Source organism: Lactuca virosa, chromosome 5, assembly GCF_052849685.1.
Source record: "Lactuca virosa cultivar CGN04683 chromosome 5, Lactuca_virosa_CGN04683_v6, whole genome shotgun sequence".
Taxonomy (NCBI): domain Eukaryota; kingdom Viridiplantae; phylum Streptophyta; class Magnoliopsida; order Asterales; family Asteraceae; genus Lactuca; species Lactuca virosa.
This window is the reverse complement of record NC_136430.1, coordinates 247,560,288-247,582,084: the sequence shown is the minus strand read 5'-3', so window position 1 is coordinate 247,582,084 and position 21,797 is coordinate 247,560,288. Positions and strand designations below refer to the sequence as shown.

The window sequence follows — 21,797 nt, the reverse complement described above, 5'->3', positions numbered from 1 at the left end:
TGCTTCCAAAAGCCATCCCAAGTACCAAGACTAGAACCACCAAACCCTAATGATGGTGGAGGGCTACTCCATGGACTCTGTCCACCAACCTCCACGCAACGCTCCTGAACCACTTTGGTCATAATCGAGATAATATTGGACACTTCGATCCCGAAGTGAGGGATGACCCTACACTAGCTACTAATAGTTCCCGGTATGCAATTGGCATATGACAATTCTGAAAGTACAATCCGAATACAAGCAGAGAGACAACTCATACATACTATCACCTGAGTCCGGGGTAAGAACAACCCTAATACACATAGGTACGAAAATAGCCATAGATACGTACCTGCAACATTCCCTGCTGTAATCCAGATCTCCCTCATCTGTCACTGCAAGGCCCTACCCTCTCACCCATCCGTAAACCTCGAAGTTGTCGGGGCAGACACACTCCCTGCTCCTCCCCTCACCGTCGGGCAGTCGGCCTTCTTGTGTCCCACCTGATTGCAGTGAAAACATAATGGGCTTGACCCCTGTGGGCAGTCCCTACTGACGTGACCATCACTGCCACACTTGTAGCAGCCTGAACCCCTGGAACGACAAACTCCCTCGTGTGGTTTCCCGCACGTGCTGCACTGACTTCGGACCTGCCGACTTACTAATCGCTGATCTGAAGTCTTGGGTCTCTTCCCGGGACCCTCCAAAGTATACGTCTGATCTGACCACCTCTTCGCAATATGCTCCAAATCAATCTCCCTTTCCCGAGCCCTGGCAATCATAGAGTCCAGGGTCGGGCATGCCGAGAAGCTAACATGCTCCCGAATATCAGCTCTCAACATGTCATGATAGCGGGTCCTCCGCATCTCCTCATCCGCTGCATACTGAGGAACCAATAAGGCCCTCTCCCGGAACTTGGCAATAATCTCCGCCACCGACTCTGTCGTCTGTCTCATGTCTAGGAACTCCCTGGCCAGCTGCTGAAGCACCACATCCGGCGCAAACTCCACCCTAAACCTGGTCACGAAGTCGGACCAGGTCATAGCCTCAATGGCTGAGGCTCCCAAGGAATCACCAACTGACTCCCACCAGTCTCTAGCTCTGCCCCTCAAGCACCCTGCAGCAAATCGAACCTTCGACACCTCAGGATAGAAGCTCGTCAACTGTGCAGACTCAATGTCTGTAATCCATCTTCTGGCAATAATGGGGTCCTTCACCCCGTGGAAGTCTGGTGCACCACTCCCTCTGAAGTCCTTGAAGGACAGGGTGCGCGTACTCGCCTGGCCAGACGCCAAATCACTCCTAAAAGCTCGGAGGCGATCCTCCATCAGCTCAATGATCCCCTCCTCGATCGACCCAAAAATGACCGGGGTCGCCTTAAGGATGCCTCTTGTAATCTCAAACGCGATGAACTCGCGTAATCCATCATCAACTTGCTCGGATCCCGCGCCCGAGCCCAATCTTGATCCAGATGCTGAGCCTCCTGCTCCATGTTGCGTGGTCACCATACTGGAGATAAACACATAAATGTCTGGATCAAAACATACCCCAAGAGGTCTCACACATTATCCAAGATTCCTGGTTCCATCTCGGCCCTCCTTGACTCGAGTACGGATCCTCTGCTTCCAGTAGTACGGGCCCATACTACCTTCCACATCTATCCGTACTTTCCTCAAGGGTTGCTTCAACTTCACCAAGTCCCTTTCACTACTACTGATCTCTGCTACTCTCATCCTAGGCTTGCCCTAGATAAATCTCTGGCTCTACCCAAACCAGTCCTCAGCTGCTGAATGCCTCCTTGTAATGCCAATTAGTTATCACCTGAATACCATCACATGTAACGAGGCTCAGATAATCCTTCGAGTAAAAGACTCGTCCCTACAACGGTTAGACTCAAACGAGAGCTGCGCAATAGGGCCAAATCCAGCACTCTGAGATTATTCAATCCTGATCACATGTGACGTGACGTATTCATCTAATGGCTAACTCCCATCACTCAGAGTCCCACAAAGCACAAAGCAAGCAACATTCAGACAGAGGGAACGATCTCCAGCAATCATATCCTTATAACAGGAAACTGCACCAACATACAATGCTAAGCTCATACTATCAGGTATAACCTAAACAGGCTATCCTACTGCTGTCTACTCAATACTAGCATGCAATTCTCATAAGCTGAAGCACATAAAGCAGGCACATAAGGCATCATTCCTAGATCCTTAGTCCTATTCTAGCATGTTGTTCTACTAAAACTGGTAACCATAATATAAACTTGTATGGGTATCTTGGGGTAAACTTACTTGAGCTCGGCCGGTCGCGCACATCACACACTTCGTTCTTTCTCAAAACTCTTTAACTCATATTTTAAAAAACCATTTTCTTGTAAAAAGCTCTTGTCCCTCGATTTGAGTCCAGACACCCCCGAGGGTGTGTCCGAATCCCTCAAACCAGGGCTCTGATACCAACTTGTAACATCCCAAAATTCAAGGCCAAAAATTTCATTTTTAAATAAGTTATTACATAAACCATCAGTATAAAACATTCATAATAATATCTCGTGTTAAGCCAAAGTGTCAGTAATCAAAGCATATTATCATAAAACCATATCAGAGTGTGATCCCAAAGATCTCATGTGCGGAAAACATAGTGTGATGCGCTGCGATCGAACCGGCTCCTTTCCTTGAAAACAAAGTACCTGAAACCAAAACTGAAAATCGAAAGTACGAAGCTTAGTGAGTTCCCCAGATACCACATACCATACAAACCAACTGATCCATACATGTCATACATAGCCAAGAGCCATTCATAACCAACATATCCATAATCAAGTAAGGTGCTATGTGCCAAACATAGTCTTGCTAAGGTGCTATGTGCCAAACATAGTCTTGCGGTTATGCCACGGGCCGCACGTGGTCTTCCTGGTCAAGCCTGGGGCCACTCCCTGGGTCTTACAGACAAGTGCCAAGGGCCACCCCCTGGTCTTTCATGCAAGTATCACAAAGACAACTATACAAACTACTCTACTAGGCTACTCCGCATATAGTATGCCAGGATCCACCCCCTGGTCTTTCATACACAATAGCATACAGTGCGCTAGGAGCCACCTCCTGGTTTTTCATACATATTGCCTAGGGCTAACCCCCGGGTCTTCCTATAATACATAGTAACATACTGTGTGCCAGGAGCCACCTCCTGGTCTTTCATGCATAATGCCTAGGGCTAACCCCCGGGTCTTCCTACCATACATAATAACATACTGTGTGCCAGGAGCCTCCTCCTGGTCTTTCATGCATAATGCCTAGGGCCAACCCCCAGGTCTTCCTACCGTACATAATAACATATTGTGTGCCAGGAGCCTCCTCATGGTCTTTCATGCATAATGCCTAGGGCTAACCCCCGGGTCTTCCTACCATACATAAACTAAATGGGTCGGCATTGTGGCCGTAGACCCATACAAACAGTGAGGAGACTCACCTCGCACTGCTGAACTTTGCTGATAACCCTCTGGCTGCGCCACTTTTTGAATCGCTGCTCCACTAGCTCCCCGAGCTACTAATATCAATAAAACACTTAGCTCCAAACTGAACTCTAGAAGTCAAACTAAGTCAACTCTGGTTAAAGTCAAAGTCCTGGTCAAAGTCAACATTCCAGTTGACTCGACTCGCCGAGTCAACCCGAAGACTCGACGAGTCCTTAAACTCAGAAGCTCTCAAAATACGACCCAACTCGCCGAGTCACCCCAGGACTCGTCGAGTTCAACGATCTCTGAGTCCCATCCTGTCCAACTCACTGAGTCACCACTCAACTCACTGATCTGCGTCTTAACCAGAAGAGGTTGGGGTTCTGCGACCTGACTCGTCGAGTCCAAGAACAGACTCGCCGAGTCCTAGGCAATCTTCAACAGCCTCGCCGAGTTGATCTTCCAACTCGCCGAGTCCATGCACATATTCATACAACTCGTCGAGTACACCCATGTGACTCGCCGAGTCTCTCCAGTTCTCAATCCATACAGTGGCTTTTCGAGCCATGCAGGGGCTCCAATCCATAGATCCATTCTTCTACAGTCTATCCCCCTCATAAAGTTGCAAACTTTACGTGAAACCAAGGAGCTAAAGGCCCAAAACACTCAAGGGCTAGGGTTTAAGACAAAGGGGCTTCACCAACAACTTATTGACATGAACTTTATGACCTTCTGGACCATCACAAGTCTAGATCTGAGGTAGCAACCTTAGATCTTGGCCTCTAAGAAGACATAGATCTCAATCATGCCCAAAATGCCCCAAATCTCAAACATAAGATAGATCTATTTGCAATAAATCCAAAGCAACAGCTGATTACCTCCAATATATGCTCCAACTGAAGTAGATCCCGGATCTACACCACTCCTTTGCAGCAAGCCTCTTGATCTACAAGCCCCTTTCCACCAAAATCACTTATCTAGGCTCTAAATTGCTTCCAAGGGCTCTCACTCACGATTTAGGGTTTCTGGATCTCAAAAGGGGAGTAAAGAGGCTGGGGAAGGGATGTAATGTTCTTTAAATAGGGCACAACCCCCGGGATTAGGGTTTTTCTTGCCCAGACCAGACTCGCCGAGTCCACTAGCCGACTCGCCGAGTCGGTCACTTACTCTATGCCCCGGATCCCGCTCCGACTCGTCGAGTTCCTCCCTGGACTCGACGAGTTGACTCTTGACTTAGATCCTTTCCTTTCTTTTCTTGGTCTTTCTGATTCTGGTTGTTACAGAAACAACGAACTTTTCCAAGAACTTAGAGTATACTTTATAGAACTAAAATACTTATGAACTCACCCGCTTAAATGTTGATCTACTCTTTCAAAATAACTTGTATTCTCAGGAATCCAGTAGACAGGTACACTCCTGAAGCTTTTGAGAAGACTATCTAGTACCGTACTGCGACTCTTGTCTTCTACTGTACCTACTTTGGTGTTTGAATATGTAATGTTTAAACACTTATGTAAAACTGATACTTATTAATGCAATGGTTGTTTGTATTTGGATTACTATATTGCATGTGTTATGATACATACATGAAGTCCTCCGCCCCCGAACGTTTCGCCATTCTGGTTTGGGGGTGTGACAGATTGGTATCAGAGCAGTGTTTATAGTGAACTCAGTATATTAGTCATAAAAGATATACAACTACAAAACCCATTGGGATAAAAACACTCTGACCAAGAATTATACTTTAAAAATATAACAATATTTTATAAAAGTATAAGTACAGGCAGAATATATATACTAGAATGAGTATCACAAGAAGAACAAAACAAAAGTATTTGGATGTTGGACATTACAGTTAAACCTGGACAGTTATGTAATCATATCTGGGATCAATATAGCCTGATCAACTATATTCATTTGAGATATGACCCACATGTGTTTGGGAGTGATTGTAGTGTTACAACAAGTCTAAAACTTACCTAAGTACCAGAAGAATTCTAGAACCAAACATAAAGATTAAAATACTATGGGAGTATTTTAGGATGCCATAACAAGAAAACTGAAAACTTGTCAAGTTCTTATATCTAGAAGTCCAAGAATCAAACTTATAATTAAAATACCATGGAGGTATTTTAGATACCATAAATAACCTTGGGGAAATGTTAAAAAGATCTTTTCTGATAAGTCTATAATTACTAAGTGGATACGTTAAGGTTATATATAGCCGAGATTTTATAGACTTAGAATATGTGATTTTCACTCTACTTCCTTTTCCTTGTTTGGATGTGGTTTTAGAGTAGGATTACTTATTCGAAGGTCTATTTGATCTGGATTATATATAATCGGTACACACCATGTGATTATAGAAGGACCAGAAAGGATCACCTTCGTAAAAATTTAAATTTTCTCATAGATCCTTTAGACATTCCCATTCTCGTGTAAACCCCTTAGATAGATGTAGTTACTTCAACAATCAATAGAAGAGTCAAGGAGGATCCAACAGAATTTCATTAGGAGAATTCCGAGAAAGAAACAGATGATAAGTAAATAAACTATAAAATCATTTAGTGCCCTTACCCTATTAAGGACACCAATGAGAGATTCACATGAACTTCCGAGATTCAAAATCTTCATTACGAAGTAATGGGGATCAGTGGCAGAATCGGAAGTAAGACAGCTCAGGAATTCAATATACCTACGGAGGAAAAGGACACCCTATAGATACCAGAAGAAAACAAATCATTACCACCCAGAATAGAACCGAGAACAAAGGAAAACCACGCGTGATTCATGTGAAGTGTTTGAGCGCCATTTCATCTAAGTAATAACTAGTAAATCGATTCAACCTAGTGAGTTAGTGATTACATTACTCACATTGGGTTTTGAGCTTATCCTCTTTTCCTGTCACAGCTAATAACAATAAATCAGATCACGAAATCTTAATTGATAGTGATTACTTCTCAAATTCATAAGTCTATTTTATGTAGACACTATTATGAATTGTTTTTGAATATTTTTGAAAGTTGGAAAACGATATCCACCAATCGAAGGTAACTTAGTTCGAATGATACCCGGTTCATAACCATGCTAGAAACTTATTTATGTTCCTTACCAGGACTGCATCATAGGGAAGCAGGTCGAATCATTGAGAACAATATAACAAAACAAAAGATTTATACATAGATACAAATGGTTAGAATACATCTAGAGACAATGATAGTCGCTCACGAGCTCATTTTCTTATCATGAAACAGAATCATGCCTTCGAAGGAACGTAACCAACCCACCAGTAAAATACCAATCCTTCAAATAGATGCGGCTACGTTTCAAGCTGCAGTCACAGCAGCTGTAGCAGCTGTCATGGCACACCTTAATGCTAACAACGCAAATGTTAGTAGTAATGCTGTCGGCAACCCCGATCGTGGTGATGGCCAAGTACAGCAACGAGTACCTATTTGTAAGACTATATATCTCACAAAATTTTGCAAGTGTGTTCCACAGTTATTGAATTAAGAATGATTGTATGACAAACAATCAAATGAACAAGTTACAATATCCACTGAACCTGAGTTATAGAAAGTATAAGAAATGCAAAAGGATGCGTACAAGATAAGAAGCAAACATCAAACCCCACAATTGTTACTCACAAAGCGTCATCAACAAGCCACTTCATAAGCATGCTTAAACTTTCTTTAGGTTTATTATCTGGAACTGTGTGAGCTCCTCCCTTTAGATACAAAAAAAATCAACCATCATGATCATAACATGAATAGTTATTTTACCTCATTAAAACTGCAACACTTCTTTGTTAAAATGTTTATAAGTCTATGGTCATCAATATTAGGAAGAGATTAAAGTTTTTTTTGAACAATAAACATACATGACCCTCTAATCTTACTCTTAATTCTATATATTTTTCGACCCCTCAACCACTTGGCGAGGGTCGCTAGACCCATTTTCTATATATACCCCGATACCACTAGGCCAAAGACTCTTTGATAGGAAAAGACTAAATAGTCAACATCTTTACAAAGTAAAAGACTCTTAATTCTATATAGCACCATGTGAGGAGAAGTTTTTGGGGAAAATTTCTCACCTTTACAGTAGCAAATGTCAAGTTGTAATCGTGGTACGAATACTTCCGGTTGTATCTATAATAAAAAAAAGTATCAAAATAGTATTGAAATATTATTATTTTTTCGCATTTATTTTAAAGATATAAAGTGGCGGATCCAGAACGAAATCTAACCGGGGTCTATTATTGATAAAAAAAAATACATACAGGTATAAAATCATGAAATTTTTAAAAAAAATTGGGTTATTTTCAGAAAAAAAAATATCAATAGGTGTATTTGATGTAAAAATAGATGCCAAAGAGGAGTTTTTTTTTTTAATAATTTTTTTTAAGGTTTTATAGTACTAAGTGTCACCCACCTCCAAGTGGGGTCATGCACCCCACTTAAAGTGGGTGCAGCCAATGATAATATATAGGTAGTCATGTTGCTCTAATGAAAACACAACTAACCCGGCTACTTGTTGGTCAACAAACCATGGCCTCCAAGCATTCACGACTAACAAATTGAGCGATTTAATCCAGTTTAATGTACTCAAATAGGGAACAACCATGTCATGATCTCCACTGCTCGTACATACATAGAAAGTAAAAAAACCAAAATGTAAAGGATGTTTGTTTGCTTGTAATTTCTCTAAGTACCACATGCATGCATGGATAAGGTCAACCAAAAATTGACTCTAGTGTGAGAAGAGAGAGAGTAGATATTAAGATATTGGTAAGAAGATATAGATAAAAATTATGAAATAAAATTAAAGGAGGGTAAGACCTATATACGAGAGCTCGACAGTTTTTACTAGCAAGGTGTTGATGATAGGCAACATTGCTCAAGACATTGTGCGTGTAAGATATGGGTTCCTTGTCATAATAAAATTTCAAGCTTTCATTGCATGGCACCCACTTGGCGTCTTTAGACTCCTGGTTATGATCGAGGTCATGAGATTAATTATTATATATCTACATAATCAAGACGAATATATATATATATATATATATATATATATATATATATATATATATATATATATATAAAACTCATTGTGAAATATGAACTACAGACCTCACGGATGTGAAGAGCCTTTTGCACATCTCTCCTGTTAGCCCATGCACTTAAGTACTTTGATTTGTTATCCTGCGAAAAGGATAAATAGACGATATTAATCATAAAAATCATAATACTCAAGAGTGATCGAATCATCGAATGATACTAGCTTTCAACATGACCATTACATATACTTCACATGAAAAACCATAATAACTGAAAAAAATTGCGTAGTTTGATATCATTCAAAAAACCATTTTGCTAAATAAGAGAGAGAGAGAGAGAGAGAGAGAGAGAGAGAGAGAGAGAGAGAGAGAGAGAGAGAGAGAGAGAGAGCGCTATACAGGACACCCTTTTACGGCAATTGAAGTGTCACAGTTCGGCTCTAAAACGTGCTCCATTTTAATTCTTTCAAGGCACTGTATATTAAAAATAAGAAAGCATCAAACATACTGCGTACATATTTAAAATATGACATTATTAATCAACAATATGTTAGAAATATGCTACAAAAAAATGATCAAAGAAACGATAATATGTTAGAAATAAAAAGATCAAAAGAGCATGTATGTTGCTGTGTTTTTAGTGCTCAAATCTATTGTGGAAGAATAGAGGAAACAAGGGACTATGGGATGAAGAAAGATCTTTCAGATGATACTGACCTCATCTTCAATGGATTTTTCTATGATTTTTACAATACAACAACCATCGGATTTCAACAACAATGACATTTTCGAGCACTCTGTTTAAACAATTTTATTTTTTTTAATTATTTTACACTCAAACTCAGTTTTTGACTTTTAAATAAAAAATAAAATAGACTTTTATATCTTTTATATGGAACCGACCTCATATTCATTGTTTTTCTATAATTTTAAACGATTTAGACAATACAACTATTGGATTTTAGCAACAATGACATTTCCTTATTCAAAGAAGTTTTTTTTTTAACCATTTACACACTCAGAATCAGTTTCTAACTTCTACATCTACATCTACATAAGAAATAAAACACTCTTTTATCTTTTAAATGACATCGACTTCATTTGCACTAGATTTTTCTATAATTTTATGCGACTTTTACAACACAACATATTACAGAATTTTATGTTTAATTCATAAAGGTTTTTTCAGTAGAACGGGTGGAACCAGGAACCGGAAACCCAAAATCTAAGAACCAAGAATAGTCTTCTTTGCTAACAAATGGGTCCGGTTAGGCCCGATCCAAAAGGTTCAAATGCTCATGCCTACAAGGGACTAACGGGAGCTGACCCAATAGGCTTGATAACGGAAAGACAGTTAGTTACATGAGGAAAATGAGAGCTGGCAATGCATGTTACAAATCTCTTTCCCCTTTTGTTATTATGTTGTCTAAATTTCAAAATTCAAAGATTGGAGAAGGAAGCTAAGGGAAAATCATAAAAAGGAGTTCGACTAAATTGCTCAAAGCATCCATGAATTCCACAGGATGGCTGAATTGAATCTGTTGGGTCTGGCCTCTGCGCAAAACAGATATATTTGGTTATTAAAATTGCCGAATTAGAGAAGAAATATCTGCAAGATCTGAGACAGAAGGCACACATTAGATAGACTGCTATGGATGGGGACTAGAACTCCGCATGCTTCGACCAGATTATGAACAAAAACTGGAGAAATTACAATATTAGAGTTGTGGGACCAATAAAGCATAGGCCACATTTTGTCAGCAACAAATTCAAATAATTTCTTCCAACATCAACGAACCTCTTGAAAGCCCCATTCATATCGGAGTAAATTAAAAGAGCCGTTTAGAGTTATGGGACCAATAAAGTACCACACTAATAATGGGTTCTTTTTACCAAGGGACTTGTAGCCTATCGGTATCAGGTGTTGTCCTCCCTCCTTGAGATCGAGAGTTCTAGTCACGTCGTGAACATAGGTGTTGTCCTCCCTCCTTGATATTGTATAGATTTCAAAATGGAGGGGTTAAAATGACACTTATGTTCATCTTTTGCATGTTTTGAGTCACTTCCAGAATATTAATTTATTCGAACTTCCACATTCGGTTCTATTTTTGGAAATAAACAGTGATGTAAGATTGTCATGGAGCATCGCCAGATTATTTATGGAGATAGACATAACAGAAGATTATGACCAATACTCATGAGTACTTAAATGAAGATTTCAAGTATTGGAGTGACGCACACTTATAGATTGCTTCATGGGTTCTGTCACGAGTAATTTTAAGATGGTAATATCATGTATTCTTTAAACAAAGATTCATGAGGTTTTTGTCGTACAATTTGTTATATATTGGTTTCTCCCTAATGTTGTTCGTAACTGGCAGCTATACAGGGATTGACCACGTATGACATAAGGAACAGGCGAAATCTATGTACTCAAAGTTTATTTGGTCCTTATACCTTAACATGATAAGTAGATATCTTTAGACCCCTCAATGATTTTGTGTTGACATCAAAATGCATGGTCATGCTCATACTGAATTCATAATGGATCAATTGTGCAGTTTGTTGTTGTCGACACAAGTCTCTATCGGGAAACATATAAGCTTGAACATTTGAGAATGGCATTTTTCTATGTCTTATGTTTAGATAGATATCATGAATAGCAAATGAATATTTGATCACTTATCTAATGGATGTATCACAACTTATCTAAGGGTTGTATCACAACTTCGAGTTGTGAGTATAGTAGGTGCATTAGATGACATACTCTTCACTTATTACTAGTGAAAATTGGACCATATAATGTTGGTGACTTGTGCAATTGGGAGCTATTGGAAGATTGTGCCCGCATTCACAACAAGTTGGTAATATTAATATTAATGGTAGGGTCCTTTTCGTTACACATAAGAAAGATTTAATCAATAATTAATAAGAGATAAATAAAAAAGGATTTAGTTCGTTAATTTATTAGAGATTAATAAATTAATAGAAACTAGTAAAACTTTAAGGGTGTAAAGTGGAAGATAGTTTCTTAGTGACGAAGAAATCCCTTTATGGAAACCCTAATCTCACCCTATATATAGAGGTTTTAGGTACCAAATTTATGATGGATTTTTCATTGATTATATACCTAAATTTGGCTAACACTAAAACTGTCTCGAAACCTCCCAAGTTTGACATCGAGTTTGCATGTCAGTCTTAATATGTGACATGTACTCAACAAACTCAGTTTCTACATTCGATGTTTATGGTGTTTGTTGGACTTAAAGGAGTCAAAAGCTTTGTTGAATCTTATCTTGGGTTTGACTATGAAAGAGGAGCTCTATTTTGGGCTCTTAGCACACACACTCTCTCCAATAGTATTAGAAAAAGGTTACAAGAGACTATAAGGGTATATGTTTCTAGATTCTACTTGTTTATTTTAATTGAAATAAATTTGGTTGAACATGGATTTGGTTTTGACTTATGATGTTATTGTTTTTATTGCTTCTATTGTGCGCCTTTGTGTGTCACACCACCAAACCGAGAAAACAGCGGGAACGTCTGGGAGTGGATGACTTTCATGTACAGTATCATAACAATTGAATATAAATGATCAAAGCCATACAACCATCATATTGATAATTAATAAGTTTACATTGCATTCAAGTCATGGTTTGCATGACATCAAATACATGTGACAAATATATATATATATATATATATATATATATATATATATATATATATATATATATAACGTGAAGTTGTAGTGCTCCATCCTAAAAAAACCGTTGTGGTTACATGTTTACTGATTTCCTGAGAATACAGGTGATTTGAAAGAGTGTCAACAATTAAGTTGGTGGGTTCATAATCTCATCCTGGACGGTCTTGGTGCGATCCCGGGTCTGATCATGATCTTCTTCCAGACGACGAAGACGGACAGCGGTGACTGCGGTAGTGGCACCAATCTCCATGATCTGGTCGGTGGATGCCCTTGTCTGCTCAACTTGGCGAGCGATGCGACGTATTATGACAGGGAGATCCATGTCTTCTGAACCCCCTCTGTCGAGGTTGTAGAAGCCTCGCTCCATACCATAAGGAGGGTGTTGGCCTTGTTCCTGGCCCCATATCCTCAAATCTACTGCCCAACTGGGCGTCGGGCCTTGGAAGTTCCGTCTGGGAGTGGGGTTTCGGGCGACATGGGGTGGATTGTAGACTTCGGATTCTGTGTCAGAGTCTTCCTCGACTTCCTCCTCGTCTTCTTCTTCCTTTGGTTCTTCCTCAGCATCCTCTTCGGGGTCTTCCTCCATTAACTCCTCAGGATGTTCTTCAATCCAACCTCCATTTCCATGGTTAGGGAAATAGGGGTCTTCGGGCATGTGAATTCCTGCCATGACGTCTGTGCGAGAATAGAGATATGAGAAATACATGAAAGGCTTAAGTGTATGGTTCTGTAATATTCTAAATTACTCCTATAGTATTTTATACTTGATGTTTGATTCTAGAGTTTATTGGTATATAGGGTTGGTAAGTTTTAGATTCGTTGCCCACCACGACCATTCCTAAAAATATGTTAGTCATATCTCGTATAAATATAGTTGATCAGGCTATATTTATCCCATATATGATTACATAACTGTCTAGGCTTAATCGTAGTTTTCAACTTATCATAATACTTTTACATGGTTCTTGTTATGACACAGTCCTAGTATGTATGCATGTATGTATACTTTTTATAAAAATACTATTATATTTTAAAAATATACTTCTTAGTCGAAGTGTTTTAGCCCCATTATATTTATAGTTGTATATCTTACATGGTTTGATATACTTAGTTCACTATAAACAATGCTCTGATACCAATCTGTCACACCCCCAAACCGAGAAAACGGCGGGAACGTATGGGGGTGGATGACTTTCATGTACAGTATCATAACAATTGAATATAAATGATCAAAGCCATACAACCATCATATTGATAATTAATAAGCTTACATTGCATTAAAGTCATTGTTTGCTTGACATCAAATACATGTGACAAAAATATATATATAACGTGCTGTTGTAGTGCTCCATCCTAAAAAAAACCGTTGTGGTTACCTGTTTATTGATTTCTTGAGAATATAAGTGATTTGAAAGAGTGTCAACAATTAAGCTGGTGAGTTCATAAGCGTTTGTATGAGAAAAATCTGTCATTTTTCCTTGTAAGATGAAAGAGTGTGATTCCAGAAAATCCAATATTTTCTTGTAAAGTGTATTGTAGTCTTAGAATTCCTAAGACCGAAAATGTATGAATACTGCTATACGCGGACGAAGTATAATGTGGTTTTAATATTTATAAAACCATTTTAATGTATGTTTCCAGAAATGTAAGTTGTACTATACTGGAAAATAATGTACTGTAGTTGTATCTGTGTAAAACCCTTTGAATGCATGTCTCCAGAAATGTAAGTTGTACTGTAAAATAGTGTATGTAGTTTTATTATTAAATAAAACTGGTTGAATGTAAGTTAGCCCCGTAAACCAAATGTATTAGTTGATACCCATGTGAGTTATTATAACCATGCTAACGACTGGTTGGCCTGCTACGACGTTCTTCAGGCATCGAAATGTTACGACATTTGTCACCCCAGACCTGCCGGTCTAACTGTAGCTAACAGTTTAAGTGTGGGGTTGTCAATCCCGTATAGATTTATACACAAGTGTCACGCTCTCCCTCCAAGAGACTCTGGTTATAATGCATGACTTTTGTAGGTACTCTAAAAAATACTTGAAGATGTGTCTCACAAAGTCGTATTGACGGTTCACGTGTAGTGTAATGAAAAATCATTTTTGTATGTGGAAGTATTATCCTTCCATGGCAGTTACGTAGTGTAAAATAATTATGCCTTTAAATAATTATTTTTATATTGTATCCCGAAATGGCAAAATAGCGTAAATGACCCATAAACTATACCTATTATAGTTTATAATGTATGTTTCGTTGAAATGAAACCTTTGTATTTTAAGCAAACTTTGCATGTAAAAAGTTTATTAGCTTCGTAGTAACGTCATTTCATGCATTTAGTATTTTTACATAAAATGTAAGAAAACATAAGTAATAGTTTGTATATTAACACAAGTTCTCTTGTGTTTAACTTGTATCCCCCCCCCCCCCCCATAAAACCATGAAAATCTCGAAAAATGTAGGGATATGAACTCACCTTAAGTGTGATTGTGGTTGGTTAACGAGGTGATGGTGAAGATCTTCAAGTCAAAAACACTTGAAAGTGGTTGTATCCTATGAGTTTTTAACACATAATAATGTGTATGAACGAGATGAAATAACATAAATGTGTTGTAAAAACACTAGATTAAATAAGGAAACTTACCAAAATTCTAAGGATCAATCTTGAAGAACTAGTTTCGTGGGAATGTTTTGAAGGAGTTTCTGGAAAATTGTATGAAGGTAAAAGCTCGTTCTTGAGAGAAACGTGGAAGAGTTTGAAGATGGAAATGTGAATTATGAAGAAGTTTTCGGCCATATATATGGAATAGGGATTGAGGATGAAGTGATGTTTGCATTGGTATGTGTAATCCATCACCTTCAGAAAAGAACCCACCAATCAAATGACATGTTAAAACCGAAATCACCATGCAAAAAGGACTAACCACTACCGAAATCACATGTGATTTCAGCCTAAGCACAACCGAAATCACATGGTGATCTCGATCTAAGCTCCAACTGAAATCATATGTGATTTCGGTCCAAGAACCAATCCAAGACACCATGATTTTGGTCCTACTTTTTGACTTTTGTTAGACTTTTATGACTTTTGTTGACTTGTTTGACTTGTGTTGACTCAGAATAGCCGGTTGTCACATTGTGGCCTTGTAAGACCCCTCATAACAAAACATTTATTTGCCAATCCAAACACTGTTTTTCATAAAAACAACACAAACTCACAACTTCAGGTCTTGTAGATAAAAAAAACCTTTGCCTTTTGTTTCATATTTAACTTCAAAATACCCTATCATTGCTTAGAAAATTAGGCTTATTTAAGTGATCACCTACAAGATTAGCAAAAACAAGACATTCCTATAGATGTTTAAGGCTTGGTTTATTTTCCAAACCATACTTCATATAGGGTGATGTTAGGAAATGTTTTTGTTGGTAAACATTTGAGAATAGTAAATGCATGTCTAACATTCTTCTTTAGAGAAGGATTCGTTCTATGTTTATTATGGTTTGATTTTTCCTCTCAACAACTCCATTTTGTTTAGATATGTGGTGTTATGATTCACCTTTTAATGTTATTTTCTTCATAAACAATGTGAAATATTTTTTAGTAAAATCTCCCCTAGTTAATGTGAATCGTCTTTATCTCATAGCTCATAACTTTTTATCATTGACTTGCATCATTTGAGAGCATTTATCAATTCAGAACTTTCACGATCACATGTAAACCCACATCCACTAGCTAAAAATGTATACCAAAAGTAGATAATATCACTCCCTTTAATAGACGTGCCTCTAATTGGTCCATATAGATCAATGTAAATAAGTTTGGGAGGTTTTTTTTATCCTGAAAAACCTATTAACCGGTGAATGAATCTGAGTTTTTGTTTGCAAGTGCACACCTTCACATAACCAGTTTAGGTGTTTGGCCTTTGGGACTTTAAATGCCATATTTTTCTCATATAATTTGTTTGAGCATAAGAAGTTAACAAGATCGTGTCTTGAACTCCATGACCAAAGAATCTCCTATCGAGCCTCTAAACATGCCAATCAATACGTTTTCAAAAAGGTTTATATAATCGATTTGGGGATCTTTTGATCATAAAAAGTATAGTATCATTTCTATTGAACACTCTTAATACCAACCCATATATAATGACTCAAGTCCCCCTTCATAAATTGTTTAAGTCTAATAATACCACTTGTAAGACTTAGAATTAAATATACCTCATTAAGGATCCTCTTCTTGACAATTATACAATCATATAAACCGACCCTTGTTGTAAATAATAGACGGACAAACAATTAAAGAATCTCGCATGACCTCTTAGAATTTTGAGTAGCCTTTGATCACAAACTCTTATCAATATTCAAAATGTGTTCTTTATTATTGGTTTGAGTGAAGTTCATATCCCCACCTTGCAATTTGTTTAGACATTCTGATGCTAAATAACCAAATTTTCATAAACAAAACATTTGATTTTACCTTTATTCTTTCTAGAATAAATGTTTATTTTTTATTTGAATTGGAGTCATGACCACAACATAAACCTCTTCCTTGGCCTCGACCACCATGTACTCTTTTGTCTTTTGAACTATTTAATAAGTCTCCCTTGTTTGTTTTCTTAGATCAATATTCCTACTCAATATGTGGGGGAAATATAGAAGGCTTGTCCTCTCATTCTCGATAACCTTGAAGTCTATCTTCATTGGTTTTTAGCTGACCCACAACCTCTTCCACTGTCATATTTTTAATGTTCTTAGATTAGTCGGTCGATGCCATAATTTGCATAAATCATTCTTAGATTAGTTGGTTGATGCCATAATTTGCATAAATCACAGTGGGATGGCTCAAAGAAACTTCGTCATCACTTTAATCTCCTATATATTTTTTCTTATCAAATACCAATTATAACTGTATTCAATCTGATATTCAATCTCATGGCTAAATCATTCGTGGACTCACCATCTTTCATCCCTATCACTTCAAAGTCACTTTTCAAGGTTTGCAGTTTAGGCTTCATTACTCGATCTTCTCTAATATGCGTCATCACATGCGTTTCCTACGCTTCCTTAGTCATATCCTTCTAAACTAATTTTAACTAACATCATCTAAATTGAGACGTAAATGTCCATAACAACCATTTTATAGTTTTGTTCCTTGAACTTTTGTCTTTTGAATTGCATCCTATACTCCTTATACCTACATTTTATATGTTCACAACAAGTAGTAATCTTCATGAGAATTGGATAGTGTAAGGCAACAATATATTCCTTCTCAGTTCTTTGATCACATTAAGATAACAACCTCAATATAGTCATTCTTGGCATATACTTTAGGAATACACCAACTTGTCTCTTATGCCACTTTTTAGGAAATATATGGATAAAATAATATGTATGATTATGTGTTTTTAATAAAAATCTTAGTAAATGAAAAACCGATTCTATTGTGGAAAAAATCAAGCAATAAAGAACCAAAAACAGCCGACCCAAAAGGCTTAATAAATTAAAGATAAATTACATGCTGAAAGGAAAATACATTAAATTATTACTTTTTATTATCTTCTACAAAACACTAAAGCCAACTTTAATAGAAAAGATAACCATAATATATATATCTAAACGATACACTTAAATATAGGAAATATATGGAGTGTTAATACTAAAAGAAGTGAAATCATATATGGACACAAAACAGGGGTAAGCCAAAAAGATATTTTAAATGTTGACAATTTCTGGATGTTTAATCAACACATAACTCAAGTTAAAGTCTAGATCATGTACCTTATCTACCACTTGAAGATCATTTATACAGAGACTGTTGTTAGGATCTACATTCAAGTACTCTCCAAAGCAATTCTCTTTAGCAGACTGCAAAAATATACAACTAAATTCGTGAACATAATGCAATTTTATGAAAATAATATATTTGTAAATTAATGTATTATTGGACATTTCAAATGCACTTATTTACCACGTAGATTTCATCAGATAAGAGTGCTAAGCGATGAGCAAATGGAATTCGCGAATTGTATTCATCATTTGTGTCTGTTACAGCATTACCAATTACATATCCCTAAGTTAGAAAAAAGATAACAAATTCAGTGATCCATGAAAAATATGTAAACATTTTCAATCACTATGGTGATCAAATCGAGGACAATCAATTTCATGCTACAAAATGTATGATAAATATGAAATTTGACTTATCCAAATGATTAATCTGTTTTTACATTGATGTTCATATGCGGCCCTTCTCCAACTTCATTGCCTATAAAAGTAGGAAACAAAAGGTTGAAAACATGGCATCTTAAAACAACTGATCTAAGATAGAGTTTTTAATTAGTCAAAAGAAGATTATTGGGCCATGGTATATTTTGAAACTTCCACAAACAACACGATTGCAAGATTTTTTTGAAACATAATTCTATTTCCCAAAGCTATTTTTATAGAAAATAACTTCATGTACTAAAGAATACCGTTATATATTTCTTGAACAATCATCGGAACCACCAAGCCAGCATACGAATCACCACAAACATATAATGGATTCTTGAGAAAATTTGGATGATCCACAAGCCACTATTGAAATAGACACAACAAGCAAACACTGATATTAGTTTGTATTTAAAATAGACAAACTACAATATACTCGAAATTGATGTTTGGATGACATAAATGTGTCATTTGCATCATATATTTACAAGATAAGTTCTAAAATTCGTAACCAATGACTGTGTAATCTTACCTTCCTCAAAAACTGGTAAACCTGAATTGCTGATAATGTATCGTTTGTTGTGTAAGCATTGGAAGTTTCTGCATAGGAGAATCCAGTACCAGCAGGTTGATCAAGAGATATTATGCTTCCAACCTAAATTGTAACAATAATTTTATTATATCAAGAACTTGTACTAATTGAATTTCTGACATCAAGTAGACTGGAAAACATAAAATACAAATATAATCCTTATCCGCTTATAAAGAACACTACATACAACATTCAAAACCCATTCAAAATAGAAGTCGTATCTAATTCATAGATCTCTCTTACATATGAGCTTAAATTCTATTAGTATTCTAGAAAATAATCATCAAAGTTCATATAATCTTTATGTCCTCAAAAACGTATTTTTAGGAATAAAAACTATTCGTTTGTAGTCAAGTGCTAGTATAGTTTAAACTAAGGATTGTATGCAAAACAAAAAGCACAATTATAGTTAGACACCTTTGTCCAACTGTAAGGATTTATCTCCAGGATTGGCTTCTTCGAAGAGGAACTTGCATAGTTGAAAGTGAATGGTCCTATACACACAACCATGAACGTGTTAAATAAAAGAACATATGGCATAGTACACATTGTTGATGTAAAATCAAGAAGTTATAAACGGTACTAACAAAGTTTTAATAGGAATTCATCAATTCAAACCAAAATACTTTCCAAACGATAACATTACTTAACCAAAAAGTCCTAATCCCCTTCATGTATTCAAGGTCTCAAAGCTCTTTCAATTATTGTGTGTGCTTTTTTGTTATTATTTGATTGGTGGCTTAAGAGTTGTTTTTAACAGTAAAGGTTTATTAATTTTGTAAGGTAGGAAGTGAATAATAAAGCGAGGTATAGACAAAAATTTACAACTAAATTAAACTTCGTTATCGATTATGTTGAGCTTGTAGAAGTGTATAAGAGGTATACATGACCAAAGATGAATCAATCCAATTTTGTTAACCCACTTGAAAGAAAAAGAAACAAAAGGTTGCACATCTTAGAAATACCTGTTTCAGCTAAGACCTTAGCAAGACCAGAACAACCAGGCCCTCCTGACAGCATAAGCATGAGAGGGTCCTTTTCTGGATTTCCTTCGGACTCAATGAAATAGTAAAATAATTGCACCTCTTCAGATTCTCCTACCCCAATGTAACTAGAAGAACATTCATGTTGTTTTAAGAGTTATTTTATACAAGTCTCTCTCTCTCTCTCTCTCTCTCTCTCTCTCTCTCTCTCTATATATATATATATATATATATATATATATATATATATATATATATATATATATAAAAGCAAAAAACATGAAATTTAACTAACGTATAGCCTTACCCAGTTTCGAGTGTGATAGGAAGATCACCAAGAAAACCTGGTAGTGTTTTAACTAGGAACCTAGACTCCATATCCTCCGAGGGAACAACCTCCGTAGAAGGAACTACTAGAAGAAATACACCAAGCAATACCACAACTAGCAGAAGAAACACAGCCAGCAATACCAGACTTGTGAACTTGTTAAAGACGTTACAAGTTTGACGATCATAATGTGGCTCTTGTTTCATGGTGGTTTCGATGCAACAAAAAAAAAAAAAAAATGTTAACAGAAAACAAGATCAAAATTTTTATTAATTGTGCGTGGTAATAATCTTATATCCTCCAGACCAATATAAAAGAGGAATAAAGTTTCAAATAATCTACTTTTAATACAAAAGTTAAAAGTTGGTTAACAAGAAAAACGTTTATTCTACCACAAATTGACGGAAAATATATTGTTCAACTTTTGTCCTACTGAAAACCAATCACTAATTTTTAGTTTTTGTTTTGTTTTGTTTTGATAAATGAAATAGTTTCAGAAACAAACCTATATTTTGTTGTAATAACATGAACTGTAGTTCCTTCAAATAACTTGATTAATTTGGTGAAAAAAGATCTTGCGATTGCTAATTATTAAATTTACAGGGTTTGTACTTGGTACTATATTTTCCACAATTTTTTTAGCTTTATAATAATCCATTTTCCAAAGTATATAAATACGTCCCCTTTATGTAAACCGACACTTTCCTTATTTATATACTAAACGGAGGCCCAAAACGGCAAAAACGATAAATGAGAGTTTTAAAACGTGATTAGCACTTTATACAAAACGACAAGTTGTTTTCATGTCACAAATAAACGTGATTAGAATTGTAGTTTCTTATGTCTTATAAAACTATAAGAGAACCGAGCATCCTACACAGAAATTAGAGACTAATTCTAAAATAAGCCGGATTGGTGATTTCACATAACTTAAACAAAATTTCATCTTCGACTTTCAAACACTACAAAAAATTAAAATGCTAATTAGTGACGAAAACAAAGTAGTCACTAAATGATTTACCGACTAAAACTGGTCGTCACTTTTCGTTACTATAAGTCCGTCACTAAACTTCACTAGAGACCAAAATATATAAGTGGTCACTAAATAGTGACTTAAATATATTGGTCATTAAAAATAGTCACTAAGGATCGATAGTCGTCACTATTTTATCCAATTAGTGACCTGTTTTAGTGACCACAAAAATGTCACTGATTTTGGTTACCCTATAAATAGTTATAGTGACTAAAGGAAATGGTCACTAGATATTTAGTTTCAGAGACAAAAGATGGTCATTACCCTATTAATAGTTGTAGTGACTAAAAGAAATGGTCACTAAATATTTATTGTTAGAGATAAAAAATTGGTCAGTAATTAGAGAATTACGAGAACAGGAAATATGCTATAAATTGAGTTGTTATAGAATTTTCATAGCTCTAATTGGATAAAACTTTCACAGCTAATTCTGTAATACGAACA

The 21,797-nt window shown here is 36.4% G+C and overlaps 1 protein-coding gene and 1 long non-coding RNA gene across 2 annotated transcripts; both read right to left on the bottom strand.

Annotated features, from left to right (window-relative positions):
- Positions 1 to 6,596: 6,596 nt before the first annotated feature.
- LOC145115575 (serine carboxypeptidase-like 17) lies at positions 6,597 to 20,590 on the bottom strand. The gene is made up of 14 exons (XM_079051885.1): positions 20,300 to 20,590; positions 19,975 to 20,120; positions 19,427 to 19,503; positions 18,950 to 19,072; positions 18,681 to 18,783; positions 18,435 to 18,472; positions 18,176 to 18,277; positions 17,986 to 18,072; positions 8,898 to 8,972; positions 8,572 to 8,643; positions 8,281 to 8,429; positions 7,965 to 8,078; positions 7,536 to 7,590; positions 6,597 to 7,166 (listed from the first exon to the last, which is right to left on the bottom strand). The coding sequence occupies exons 1-14, from the start codon at positions 20,524 to 20,526 to the stop codon at positions 7,083 to 7,085; spliced, it is 1,452 nt and encodes a 483-aa protein (XP_078908011.1). The 5' UTR covers positions 20,527 to 20,590; the 3' UTR covers positions 6,597 to 7,082.
- Positions 12,245 to 15,194, bottom strand: LOC145115576 (uncharacterized). The gene is made up of 3 exons (XR_013711616.1): positions 14,852 to 15,194; positions 14,684 to 14,760; positions 12,245 to 12,879 (listed from the first exon to the last, which is right to left on the bottom strand). It is a non-coding gene; the product is annotated as an uncharacterized LOC145115576 (long non-coding RNA).
- Positions 20,591 to 21,797: the final 1,207 nt, after the last annotated feature.